The sequence below is a fragment of the Mchenga conophoros genome, linkage group LG9 (assembly GCF_057382185.1).
Source record: "Mchenga conophoros isolate Kocher_MC1m ecotype Shallow Benthic linkage group LG9, M_conophoros_male_GT1.1, whole genome shotgun sequence".
In the NCBI taxonomy this organism is placed as follows: Eukaryota; Metazoa; Chordata; class Actinopteri; order Cichliformes; family Cichlidae; genus Mchenga; species Mchenga conophoros.
This window is the reverse complement of record NC_140534.1, coordinates 20,916,352-20,928,599: the sequence shown is the minus strand read 5'-3', so window position 1 is coordinate 20,928,599 and position 12,248 is coordinate 20,916,352. Positions and strand designations below refer to the sequence as shown.

General features: G+C 40.5%; 1 protein-coding gene and 1 long non-coding RNA gene across 2 annotated transcripts in view; both read left to right on the top strand.

Annotated features, from left to right (window-relative positions):
• The window catches only part of nrbp2b (nuclear receptor binding protein 2b), a 43,142-nt gene extending 36,556 nt beyond the window's left edge, over positions 1 to 6,586 (top strand). The window contains exons 7-18 of the mRNA XM_085286885.1: positions 588 to 611; positions 709 to 795; positions 1,377 to 1,432; positions 1,516 to 1,611; positions 1,862 to 1,994; positions 2,079 to 2,181; positions 2,280 to 2,330; positions 2,406 to 2,541; positions 3,329 to 3,382; positions 3,553 to 3,616; positions 4,109 to 4,164; positions 4,324 to 6,586. Of these exons, the coding sequence (XP_085143011.1) occupies positions 588 to 611; positions 709 to 795; positions 1,377 to 1,432; positions 1,516 to 1,611; positions 1,862 to 1,994; positions 2,079 to 2,181; positions 2,280 to 2,330; positions 2,406 to 2,541; positions 3,329 to 3,382; positions 3,553 to 3,616; positions 4,109 to 4,164; positions 4,324 to 4,410 (947 nt within the window). The 3' untranslated portion in view covers positions 4,411 to 6,586. The remainder of the gene's footprint in view (positions 1 to 587; positions 612 to 708; positions 796 to 1,376; positions 1,433 to 1,515; positions 1,612 to 1,861; positions 1,995 to 2,078; positions 2,182 to 2,279; positions 2,331 to 2,405; positions 2,542 to 3,328; positions 3,383 to 3,552; positions 3,617 to 4,108; positions 4,165 to 4,323) is intronic.
• A 938-nt stretch (positions 6,587 to 7,524) lies between these two features.
• LOC146567201 (uncharacterized) lies at positions 7,525 to 8,892 on the top strand. The gene is made up of 2 exons (XR_014893889.1): positions 7,525 to 7,761; positions 8,645 to 8,892. It is a non-coding gene; the product is annotated as an uncharacterized LOC146567201 (long non-coding RNA).
• Positions 8,893 to 12,248: the final 3,356 nt, after the last annotated feature.

The window sequence follows — 12,248 nt, the reverse complement described above, 5'->3', positions numbered from 1 at the left end:
TAAAGTGAATTTTCCTCCTTAATATTCGTGCTATTTTTTTCCAGCTAAACCCTCATAACTTCTAAAGCACAGAAGATATGAACATTTGATTTTTAGGACTGAAAAACACCAAACTTTGAGGTTTAGTGTCATGCAGGGCTGTAACCAGGTCGAATCTTTCCCACATTTTAATACCAGATTCTTCTTAACTATAACTTTCTTCTGTGTCAAAACCATTTCCAGCGTAAGTACATTTTAATACTTGTGGTACAGCTCATGGCTTTGAAATCTCCTCGATCTCCACGTGTTCTTTAAGTTAGATTGGTCATACCACAATAATCAAACAACTTTAGGTACAGAAAAGGTTTTTCAAGGTCCTTACAGGGTCTGAATCAGCGAGTTTCAGTGGATAATCAGGAGGGCACTGCTCTAAACACAAGTCACAGCAGTTATTCCTGTATTATGTTTTAGCATAGTCAGTCAAAGGGACACATACACCTTATCTTACACTAAATAACAGTACAGTAAAGTACAAAATCAATTAAAATTTTATTTTCATGGCATTAAGCAGAATGAATATCTAAATTGTATTAACTCTCCTCCCACAGTGTGGCATCGGCTATTTGTTAATGGTAAGGGACCTTTTTTGTTTAGTGGTTTAATATCAATTCATTAGTTTTATCTAATATTTAATATCTAATATATTTGTGCTCTGCCTTCTCTTGCCAGTTTTCCCAGATGCAAGTGTTCACAGCAAAGCGAGGCAACATCGCGACGAGCAGAGAAATCTTCATTTCTTTGCTCCAGAATACGGAGGTAAGTGGCATTTCCATCCAGCTTTCTGTGACGTTGCTTTTATTTAATCGGTCTACATTGATTCCTACCTGACTGTTTGACCTGCAGAGTAAAAATTCAGTCTTTATGTTCACAGTTTAATGTAGCTCCAGACCTCAGTTACTACACATGAAGATATTTGCACGTTGTATGAAATGGGAACCGCTGAGAAAAAGACTAGTTGTCAGTAATCTGTATGCCAGAAGCACCAAACGGGGCCTTCTATCAGATAGTTCTGGGTATTTTGTGACCTGTTGTCTGTAATTATTGTAGATAATGAGGTAAACGTTGGAATTAGTACTGCCAAAGTGAAATGGATGAGACACAAATTACTTCAAGACATTTAGTAGATTGTTTGTACCTATTTTGCAGCTGCCAAAAAGACAAAAGGATAGATTAATCCCTTTGTAATGAGGATAAACTGTTTACCTTCTTCCCCTTTTCAAATTGATTTTTTTTTTTTTGATTGCACATTGCTACCTTTTTAATTTGGGGTAAGCTTTTTCGTTAAGTTTTCCTATTTTTACCCTCCTCTCACCCTGCTTCTCTTCAATCGTTTCCAGCTGGCGAAGATGGTTACGCCATAGACATTTTCTCCTTTGGAATCTGTGCTCTGGAGGTAAAAGAGAAGTAAATCTGCTGGATTTCCATCTTTCTGTGTGTGTGGCTGTTTTTCTTGACAGATTATTTGTACCCTTATAGATGGCTGTGCTGGAGATCCAGGCCAATGGAGATAGTGCTGTGTCCAAGGAGGCCATAGTCAATGCAGGTCAATCTCTGGAAGACCCTCTCATGAGAGTAAGTCTCAAAAATACTTTATGCCCTGAAATGCAAGAACAGCTGCAGAAACATGTAGAAAAGACAAACTGTCCTGCACTACTCTAGCAACGCTTACTCACACTGCCGTCCCTCTAGGCTTATTCAGACCGCACAGCAGGGCTCCGTCAGTTAAATATGCCAGAAAGAACAAAGTGATGCTCAGGAAACTGGGTCACACTTTACAGTTGCATGGTTATGTGTTGGATTTACTTCCTTATTGCTCCTGCAGGAGTTCACCCAGTCTTGTTTGCATCACGACTCCAAGCTCCGTCCTACAGCTCACGACCTCTTGTTCCACCGAGTCTTGTTCGAGGTCCACTCGCTCAAACTGCTCGCCGCCCATTGCCTCATCAACAACCAGTGTGAGTTTCTCTCTTATGTGCACTGCAGCTACTTGTGTGCATCAGATTTCTTTAGTAACGGCCACACTTGTGATGCATCTACAGACTTGCTTCCAGAGAACTGTGTGGAGGAGAAAACCAAGTCATTTGACCCCAATGCTGTCATGGCAGAGATTAAACATGAAGACAGACAGGGAGTTCAGCTCAAGTAAAATCTTATACCCACCTCGAATCTTCCGCTGTCTGCCAGAAAGCATGACAAGTCAAGATCATTGCTCTCTGTTCTCTTTTGTGTCCCCTCTGCAGGTATTCCCACGTGTCCCCATTGGAACTTGACAAGTTTCTAGAGGATGTCAAGTAAGTGTTACTGCAGTGCTTTACTTTCTCAGTTTACTTTCTCAAGTTTAACATCTTGGCCTTTTCTCTCTTCAGGAATGGAATCTACCCATTGATGAATTTTGCCTCAACGCGGCCTCACCCCGTCCCCCGAGCGCTCTCCTTGTCTCAGGAGCAGGTTGAAACGGTCAAGACGCCGACTCCTGAACCCCAGGAGACGGAGACAAGGAAGGTCGGCACCTTAGATTGAACAACAGTAGTGTTAAATGCACAGACTTGCTGGCTACATCTCTAGAGAATGACTCTGTGTTTACAGTAGACTTTCAGCAGTATGTCTGGGATGTTGCAACACGTGAGATATTTACACATGGAAATCTCCTCATATTTGTTGTTGCCCGCATCTGATTTCAGTGAGACCGTCTCCATGCAGTCAGCTTTGAAGGGGAACAAATTTTGGACTGAGAGGTCTCACTGTGAATCAGAGCTGACTGCTTGCATTTAAATCCAATACTAGGAATGCATCAGGAGCAACTTTTTAAATTAACCAAATTAAGCAACAGGGCAGTGTTAGACATTGCGCTTATGTGAACAGCAGCTCAGACCTGCAAAACACTGTCACATCACAGTGTGACAGTATCACCTTGTGTGTCTTTGATTAAGATTACTTTTCATTATTTCAGAGCACAGCATATGAGCATGAGCCTATCTGAATATCAATGATAAATGTCTAGTTTATTATGTTTTAGGTTATTACCTTAGATGGTGTCCCTGCTTAGCATCACGTGTATCAGTGCCAGATATGTTGGGAAAGTGTTAGCAAAAGTTGGATTACAAAAGCTTTCTGCTGCCCTTTAAGTTGTTGTGTGTGTCACTTGTGTAGGATAAGCACATGCACGTGTCTATGCATGTCTCTCTATTATTGTAATAATAACTATTTATTATCACTCCAAACACTTTAAATATTTAATACTTTGCTTTGCCTTCATGTTTCAGTGCTTCTTACTCTGTTGTCATTGCAGGTAGTTCAGATGCACTGTAATTTGGAGTCAAATGAAGAAGGGACCAAAACTCATGTGAGTCACATAGTGTTACAGTTACTTTGCCCATTTCAGTGTAAAAACCTGGGCTCCTTAAAGATGAATCCTACTGCAGCGTTGCTTTAGCAGCTCTGCATTTCAGTCAGTCAGAATGAATACATATGAATTCAGTCTGACTTTAATTGAGCCTTTTGGTGTCTCCTTAGCTCTCTTTGTTTCTGAAGATGGATGATAAACTTCACAGGCAGCTCAGCTGCGACATCCTTCCAAGTAAGTTGACATTTCTGAAATATCACAACAATGTGAGTGTTCCTAGATCATCATCCAGATTGATTCAAGCCCAAACTTCACATCTGGTTGCAGTTTTCATGCAAATTTGTCCATTACTTTCAGAGTGATCCAACTAACAAACATAAACAAATGTAATAGCCAGATCAACTTCATAACTCACTCTAATGAATTTCCATGTGAGGCAGTGAATCAGTTTGACATATTTATTTATGTTTTATTTTTGTTTTTTTTGTTTGTTTTAACCCATCAGACATAAATTGCTGATGGGTTATTGTCATGATTTGTGAATACGATAACTTAAGAACAAGGCGACGTGGGACTTTTAAATTGATACTATAAGTCCATTTAAAGCACTTGTTTGTATAGATTGATCTGGATAACCGTTTTGTCTTTTTATTTGAAAAAAGACACCTGTTGTTTTATTTTTCTTGTATATTTTTCTAACTGAATTATTTTGTATGAAACTTTCAGCTGACACCTCCAAAGACCTCGCCAGTGAACTTGTTCACTACGCCTTCATAAATGAGGTAGACGGAAAAGCTTCTTTGTTTTTACATTTTAATGATCTGGGAACAAGTACAGCAGTAATTTATTCTTTTTTTCTTTTCTTTTATCTTTTGTTTTTTGAAGAGTTTTAACACTTTTTTTCCCAAATAAACTTTGACCGCATCTTGGTGGCTTTGTAGGAGGACAGTGAGAAGGTGGCGGGGTTCCTGGAGAATGCCATCAAACAACACCGGGTCCGAGCACTCGCTTCTGGGAGCACGCAGTGAGGAGGGGTCCCGACAGGCTCTGGCCCAGATGGAGGGTCCCGGGGCATTGATCACTCAGATGGAGAGAGAGCAAGAGAGGGCAGCGGGTAGGACGAGACAGCCGTGGACCTGAGGAAGCACAGGGAGCTGACCCAATGGGGAATAAAAAAAAAGGGACAAACACAGATGGATGCTGCACCTTGACAGACAGTAAATCATCTCAGTGAGAAGGCGCCTCTGGCTGGAGGACCAGAGGAATCACGGCTGCGTCCAGCAACCCCACAGAGCAGAGGAAGATTGACAAACTCCCTGCCTAAAAGGGCTATCATGCCTTAAGATATCTTACAATCTTAGGTTTTCCATAATGCCACTATCCAGAGCAGATATGTTATACTCACAGATGCAGCAACTACATACTACTACATACAAACAGACATTTTGTTCCTCAAAGCCTCATTTGCACACTTTTATTGCTGATTAAACCTCCCTCTCCCTCACAAGCCAGAACCTTCAGTTCACAAGAGTTTTAGGGAATTTAAGATTCCGTCTTATGTGCACTGTTGATACCCATTCAGCTGACTTTTTTTTTCTTCTGTTTAACTGTGAACAGGACATGCATTGCACAAATGTTTATTTTTCTTTGTTCTACACCTTCAAAGTGACACACCTCACTGCACTCTCCGACTGAATGCTATCTCCACACAGCTAAACATGCTACGCCTGAATGAGGTGATAAGTAATGAGATGATGCCTCTCTGTTTTAGCCTGTAGTGCTCTTACAGGTTTTCCACCGTGAAAGCCAAAGACTTGCAAAGTGCCTGTTATGGCAGTGAAATGGCATCACCCACAACTTAGCAATTAACACGTTCAGGTTGACTTTAGTCTTAAAACAAGATCAACTTTGCAATTCTTTATTATTAGTCCACAAATTCAGCCTGTGTGGAAGTGAAGAGGAAGTCGAGGCTGAGTAATGGAAGCTTGATTAAGAGCTGCAGCCTTTTTTATTGGACTTATGGATAAGATGGTTATGGTCTCTGCTGCCGTCAATATTAGTAGCCTGTGTACAAAAATTGGAATAAATCTACGTGTGATTTGAAAGCGTAGTCTTACTTAAACAGGAGCAAAGCTGTGACTATCTGATGTTAAAATTAATTATTAAAAAATTGCCATTTTGTTTATTAATATTCCTGCTATAGTTACTATTATTGTATTTCCCAAACCATTTGAAAATATTAGTACATGAATTTTGTTTTGTAAATATTTCCGTAGATCTTTCAAAGGTGAAATCCACCCAAATCATTAGAATTTGTTTTTCCTGTGAGGTTTTCATGGACTCCAGATGTTACAGCAGGTGATGAGAAACTGAATTATTTTCCTTTGCATGTTTTTATTTCCCAGAACCCCATCTACTCTAGTTTTATTTCACACAGTTCTGGTGTGAAATGTGAAAACGATGGCACTGCAACCCACACAAAGACAAAAATAGAGCTGGCTGTGCATCAGTGCCTGATTTTTTTTAAATTTTTTTATCAAGAACCTGGTCTCTGAAACATAAAAAGCTGCCATTTGGGTGGATTACTCCTTAATAAAACTGTAGTAAAAAACAGTAGTGATCATCAGCAAAATACTGTTGTCACGTTTTACATAGCTCTGCGTCATTTGTTTTATGGGTTTGTGAGGTTGCAGTTTCATAACAGTTACACTGCTGTACAGTCATTGCCTACAATACTTACTATACTCTGTGTCGAGCCTACTTATCAGTATGTCTCTGAAGACAGGAGCCCTGAAGCCTCCCAGACAGTCACCTGCTACAGGCTGTGGTGTACATATTTGTTTGTGGCTATCAAAAGAGGCGTATGTTGGACAACACAAAGCAGTGCCACTATTGCTCTTGTTTGATCCTAGTAAGCTGCATGTCTTAAAAGCCTGCAACCGTCCAGAACTGCATTTTGCCTTTGTCAGTCACAGTTCAGTTCCAGAGAGGACCTGACCATGAAAATGAATGTTTAGACTGTGCAAACATGGAAAAAAAACAAACCCTTCCATATCAGTCTTATTTTACGTCAAATGACTTCTTCTTTTTTTATTTCTGTGACTCTGTTGAATAAAACTTGCCTTCGGATGTGTTCTACTTAAACCTTTGGTAAATATTGTAGCTACTGCAATTAAATACATGACAATAAACAAGATGTAATATGCTGCGTGTGTTTTGATGTTTCCATGCATGCATTACCAAAAAATTATTTAAATAAGAAACGAGGAATGGTGAATTTAATTTAGTATTTATGTAGTGTCTTGGGTTGACATGACACGTTAAGACAGAGTACAAAACATTTTATATGCATAATATCAGGATGCAATATGATTTATTAAGAATAACAGATTTGTGGTAGTGACGTTTTTAACATTGTTGCTAAATTCAATCATGTTACTCTAATTTTAACTCATTCAGTATATAATTTTTGACTAAAGTAATTACAAATGTTTTTAGCTGTTAGGTTGCAAGGGTTTTATCTGTTGTCTGTTTAATAGTTAAAGTTTTTATATGAATAGTGAGCAAAGATTAGAAAATAAATGCTGAAATTCAGTGACCCAAATGACTCAAAAAATCGATTCACTTTGGTGAGTGACTCATTAAAACTCGATTCAGTAAAAAAGAATCAAATTTACCATCACTAAGCTACACTGATCTACGGATATATCCCTAGTGAAACCTAAAGGCAGGGCGAGTTTAGCAAAATCAAAGCACCCCCAAAGATTTCTTACTTTTTTTGACAATATTTGCTGTTTGTGTGACACACTACTAAAAATATAAAAAGTGTTATTGATGACTTATTTATGACGACGTTTTTGACGTGAAAACGCCTATTGCTCGTGTTCACACCGAACGCGATAGAGGCAGGCAGAGCGTCAGGCTTACATGTAAAGTCAATGGAAAGGCGCGCTGACCCGCGATTGCGGCTCCCGCGAAAATTCGGAAGCAGATTTGCGTCGCGAAAACGCCAAAACGCCTGAAACGCGCGTGAGTGTAGCGCGTTTCAGGCGTTTGACTCGCGAAAAAAAACACGCGCGTGAGTTTATGTGTTGCATTTTGTGCATACACGCGTTTCGCGTCCCCGGCTCGAGTTGGAAAAATCTGAACTCCAGCGTCAAATCGCGCCGCGACAACCAATCAGGAGCCTGGTGACGTGGCTGTTACCTAGTTCAAAGGGGCAGATCCAGCCAAAGCCCTTTATTCTTCAATAGAAGGAAGGCTAATCAATGCCATAGCAAACAACTCGGAGCTGTACGACACCAGCTGCTTTCTGTACCGAGACAGGAATAAAAAGGACCGAGCTTGGAGGAAGATATGTAAAGAGATCGGGCAACCTGGTAAGTTCATTCATTTTTCTCAAGTTTTCTCTAAAGTTTTCACTGACCCGGGGAAGCCGCACAAAAGCTAGCAAGCCACCGCTATTTTCCCACTGACATACAAATACCGTTCTGCTTTTAGGCATGTTGTCATTTAAGAATATATTTTATTGCCTCTTTTTTCTTAATTTTCATTTTCATACCGGACAGCATTGCATTCTGCAGCCTGATTGACAAATCTGCTCCGTGCTGTGTCTCCTGCGCTTGCCAAATTTATCATGTTTGGTTTTGATAACCATCACGTCCAATAGAAAAAACAGCACAAAAACACCCATAACTATGAGCCTCATTCGGAAATAGACACCTGCACCGCGAGGGGAAAAGGCGCACGAAAGTGGCAGGCAGATGAAGACAAAACACGGCATAATAATACGTTTACGTTTTGCAATCTACAAAGGTTTGCACTTTGAGAATCAATTGTGAGAACTGTGACCAATGTTCATGTGTGTGTGTGGAAAACAGTGTATAAAGTGCGTGGCCAGGGGCTAGTTATTCTGAGAACCCCTGCTGCAATAAATGAGGGACCACTGTCTACTCTATGATTATTATATTCAACCTGTTAACATGTAATACTGTATTGATAGAACCAACTGATTCTGAAGCAGAGCATCCCCTGTTGCTTCTCCTGGCTCCCCAGTCCCTGAGCTCCTGCTGCTGCACCCACAGATATGTACAGCAAGCACTGATACCTTTTTAGTCGGTGGGATTGCCTGTGATGACCTTTACTAAATATCTACAACCAATCTGATTATATCCTTTTTTTAGTTTGTTTGTTTTTTTCAATGTTGAAATTAAAATCTAGTAGCAGCCTTCTCATTTCTTTGTGTTTTGTGCTGTTTTACAGGCCCACAGAGGAGGACGGCTCCGAGGCAGATGAGGGACGGGTCCCAGGACGGTCCATCGGTGGTGGAGCTGGAGCCACACCAGTCTCCAATGGAGCATTTCCTCCTCAGCCTTGTTCCTGCTCTGGAGAGCAGCTGGTCCTTTTTATTCCTGTCTCTCTGTAAATTCTTATATTTTATATATTTATGTTTAATGTTTTTCTGTTTGAGACTTTTAATATTATTTCAAATAAATGTTTATAATGACTAATGTCTCAGTTCTACTACACAGCAAATGTTGGCACACGACTTGACACATGTAGAATTTATTTCATATTATACTAATGACAAAATATACTGATACAGTGGGATGCAGAAGTTTGGGCAACCTTGTTAATAGACATCATTTTCCTGTATAAATCGTTGGTTGTTACAATAAAAAAATGTCAGTTAAATATATCATACAGGAGACTCACACAGTGATATTTGAGAAGTGAAAAGAAGTTTACTGGATTTACAGAAAGTGTGCAATAATTATTTAAACAAAATCAAGCAGGTGCATCAATTTGGGCACCACAAAAAAGAAATGAAATAAATATTTAGTGTATATCAATGTGTGTGTCTCCTATATGATATATGGGGTGCCTTTGTCTGGACGTGCTTCCCATCCAGAGCTGCACAGCACAGAGGGAAGTTCCAGCGCTCCTGGAGTCCCTCTGTGATGGACCGCCAGTCTCCAGGTGAAGGCACAGCCATGAAGTCGTCCACTAGACAGTCCCAGATGGCCGTCGCTGCCTGGGGGTGATCTGACACACCGACTCTGTAACTGAACGCTTGGTGCTGAAGGAGTCCGCGGTGACAAGGAACCTGGACAAAATTGTTCAAAATCAGTATTATGTGTACTGCAGTTACAAAATACATTATTCAAATTCCAAAATACTTTGGTGATGTCAGATTTAATCACAAAACTTAAATCTTACATAAAACATTTTGTAATTATAAGGATAATTACAAAATGTATATTAGATAATATCTAAAACAGTTGTGTTTTGTTTTAACTTTAACATATCATAATTTGATTGGTAGCAACTTTCACAACTACAGTGAGCCAATCACTCATAATTCCTAAACATGTCAATCAGGTAGGAATGAAGTAAGACATTAATAGAAATAAAGAGTTGTATGTTGACATGTAGCCCTTTCCTTGCTTAAATCATTAATATTTTTGAAAAATTAATCTGTGATAAGACAGCTTATCAAGATAGAACCATGTAACTAGAGATGAACCAAACTGTTCACAGTTTTATCTAACTCTGTTTTAATAAAGGCTGGTGACCCCTGTTATAGAGTCTGACAGCTGCAGGGATTATATACAAATATTCAACTATCCCAGAATTAAACCAGGTCTAAATAAAAAGAAGTGAGTATCACTACAAAGGTTAACTCAGTGGTCCTAATGCTACAGTTTGATATCAGCAAACACCGAGAGCATTCACTGTTAGCATAGCACATCCATGTTAGCAGTGTATAAATGGATGGTTTAGCATATATTAGCACAGGTATCAATAAAGGACTACGTATTAAACACTTTTACTAACCTCAGGCAGACGGACAGGCGCTCTGCAGGTGGGATTGAGCGCCTGTAGTCGGTGTCTAGGCGGGCGATTCTGGGACCGACGCGGGACAGCAGGTCCTCAAACTGGCCGAGTGAATGACGGTGATAGCGCTGGAATCGGCCGTCATCCAGGCGCAGCTCCTGGAGCAAGTGGTGAAACTCACCAAACTGCTCACGCCTCTGGAGGACCTGATGGACCCAGGTACGGCGAGGATGTCCTTTACGCCGCTACTCTGCTCTCCACAGTAAATAGAGAAGGGAGACTCTCTCTTCAAGCACTAGCTCGACAGCTGCCATCTTGCAAAGATACCGGTCTTGCAAAACTTCCTCCCACATCCCTCCCACATTTCCGGTTCACGCGCGTTAACATATGATATTTTGGGGCGCGATGGATTTTTCTTGGACACGCGTAGAGGTGCGAATGTGCACGCGTCAAGTTAGGGGCGTTTGGGGCTTTTTTCACGCGCCCATCGCGTTCGGTGTGAACACACCCTTAACAAGCAGCGGTGCTGCCATAGGCACCTCACCCGTGCCAAAGTGCTCACAGGCGGAGGACAGTCCTCCCCCAGCTGCGAGGTACCCACGGCAGCACCCGCTGCTTTTTGAGAGTAAAAGCGATACCCGCTTTCAAGTCAAAAAGTCGTCATAAATAAGTCTCCAATAAAAGTCGCCAGATTTGTCGCTAGTCGCTTTTTAGAAAAAAAAGTCGCTAAGGGGGTCTGAAAACTCGCTAAATATAGCGACAAAGTCGCTAAGTTGGCAACACTGCAGCAGACGTTCGCACCTATGCGTCCGAACTGCAAATGACTCGCGCATGAGCGAAGCCGCTGCTCCCGCACTGTCTGTAACCAGTCAGTTCTTCTTTTACTGTTATGCTGTTTTGTGGATCACAAGGTTTAAAACTACTTATAAACACACACCCACACACACAAAGTAACTACACCAGAGTGCCAATTTCGGGTCACTTTTGCCGGTCCAAGCCCGGATAAAGGAGCAGGGTTGGAATTGTGACATTATAAAACAATAATTGCTAAAACAAATTTAATTTGTACTTCTAAATAAATTCTAAATGCATTTAGGACATTTTTTACTCACTTTATGTCTCTTCCACGCTGTTATTTCTCTCTCCAACAACGTAGGTTACAATTACATTTGCATGTCCAATTATGCCAATTAGGCGATGACGTAATTTATCGACTTTTAGTACAACCAATGGCGATTTTCCTTACTGAGGAGTTGGCAACACTGCTTTAGCGCCCTTTCTGCCATGGTGGCTGAGACACAGCGGAGCGGAGGTGGAAGTGCCTGGCTTAAAACAGGACATATTAGCTGCATATAACCTTCAGTTACTCTTTATATAGTTAGGTAGGAGTCAGACCATGTTTCTTTTTAGCTGAAAAACATTACACCCAGGTAACCTGCAGTGTTGAAAACGTGTTCTCCGACGATGTTTGCTACAATACAATTCGTCCTCGTGTAGTAAAATCAGCGACATTTGACCGTCCTGTTGCTCCCATTGAAATTTATATAGCTTATTTAAAATCTAAAACTTAAAATTGTCCGTAGGCTGCTGTTGTTGCCACTGTCCTGTTTGAAATGGAATGAGAGAAGCTGGTTATTTTGTCATATGTGCCGATATTAAACCCCGGAGCAACATTCAGGTAAAAGTGTAAGATCAAATGATCCGTCAATAAAGTATAATGTTGGATCAGTGTTTCAATATTTATATCTTTTATTAGATGTACATGTGGTTTGGTTATTTGCCTTTTGTTTGAAAGTACACTGAGAGAGGAGAGTGATCTTAATAGTTTTTTTTTCATATCAATGTAATTTTTTCATCCAACTGAATACAATCTATTTGTGTATGATTGTCAGACCAAAGAGGGAGAGAGGAAAGAGGGGAACGTGAGGAGAAAGAACAAGGTCAGGAAGAACCAGGTAAGGAAACAGAGAGGGAATAGTGACAGGCAAAACAGAAACTGTAAACTGCTTGAGAGAGTTGACCACCAAAA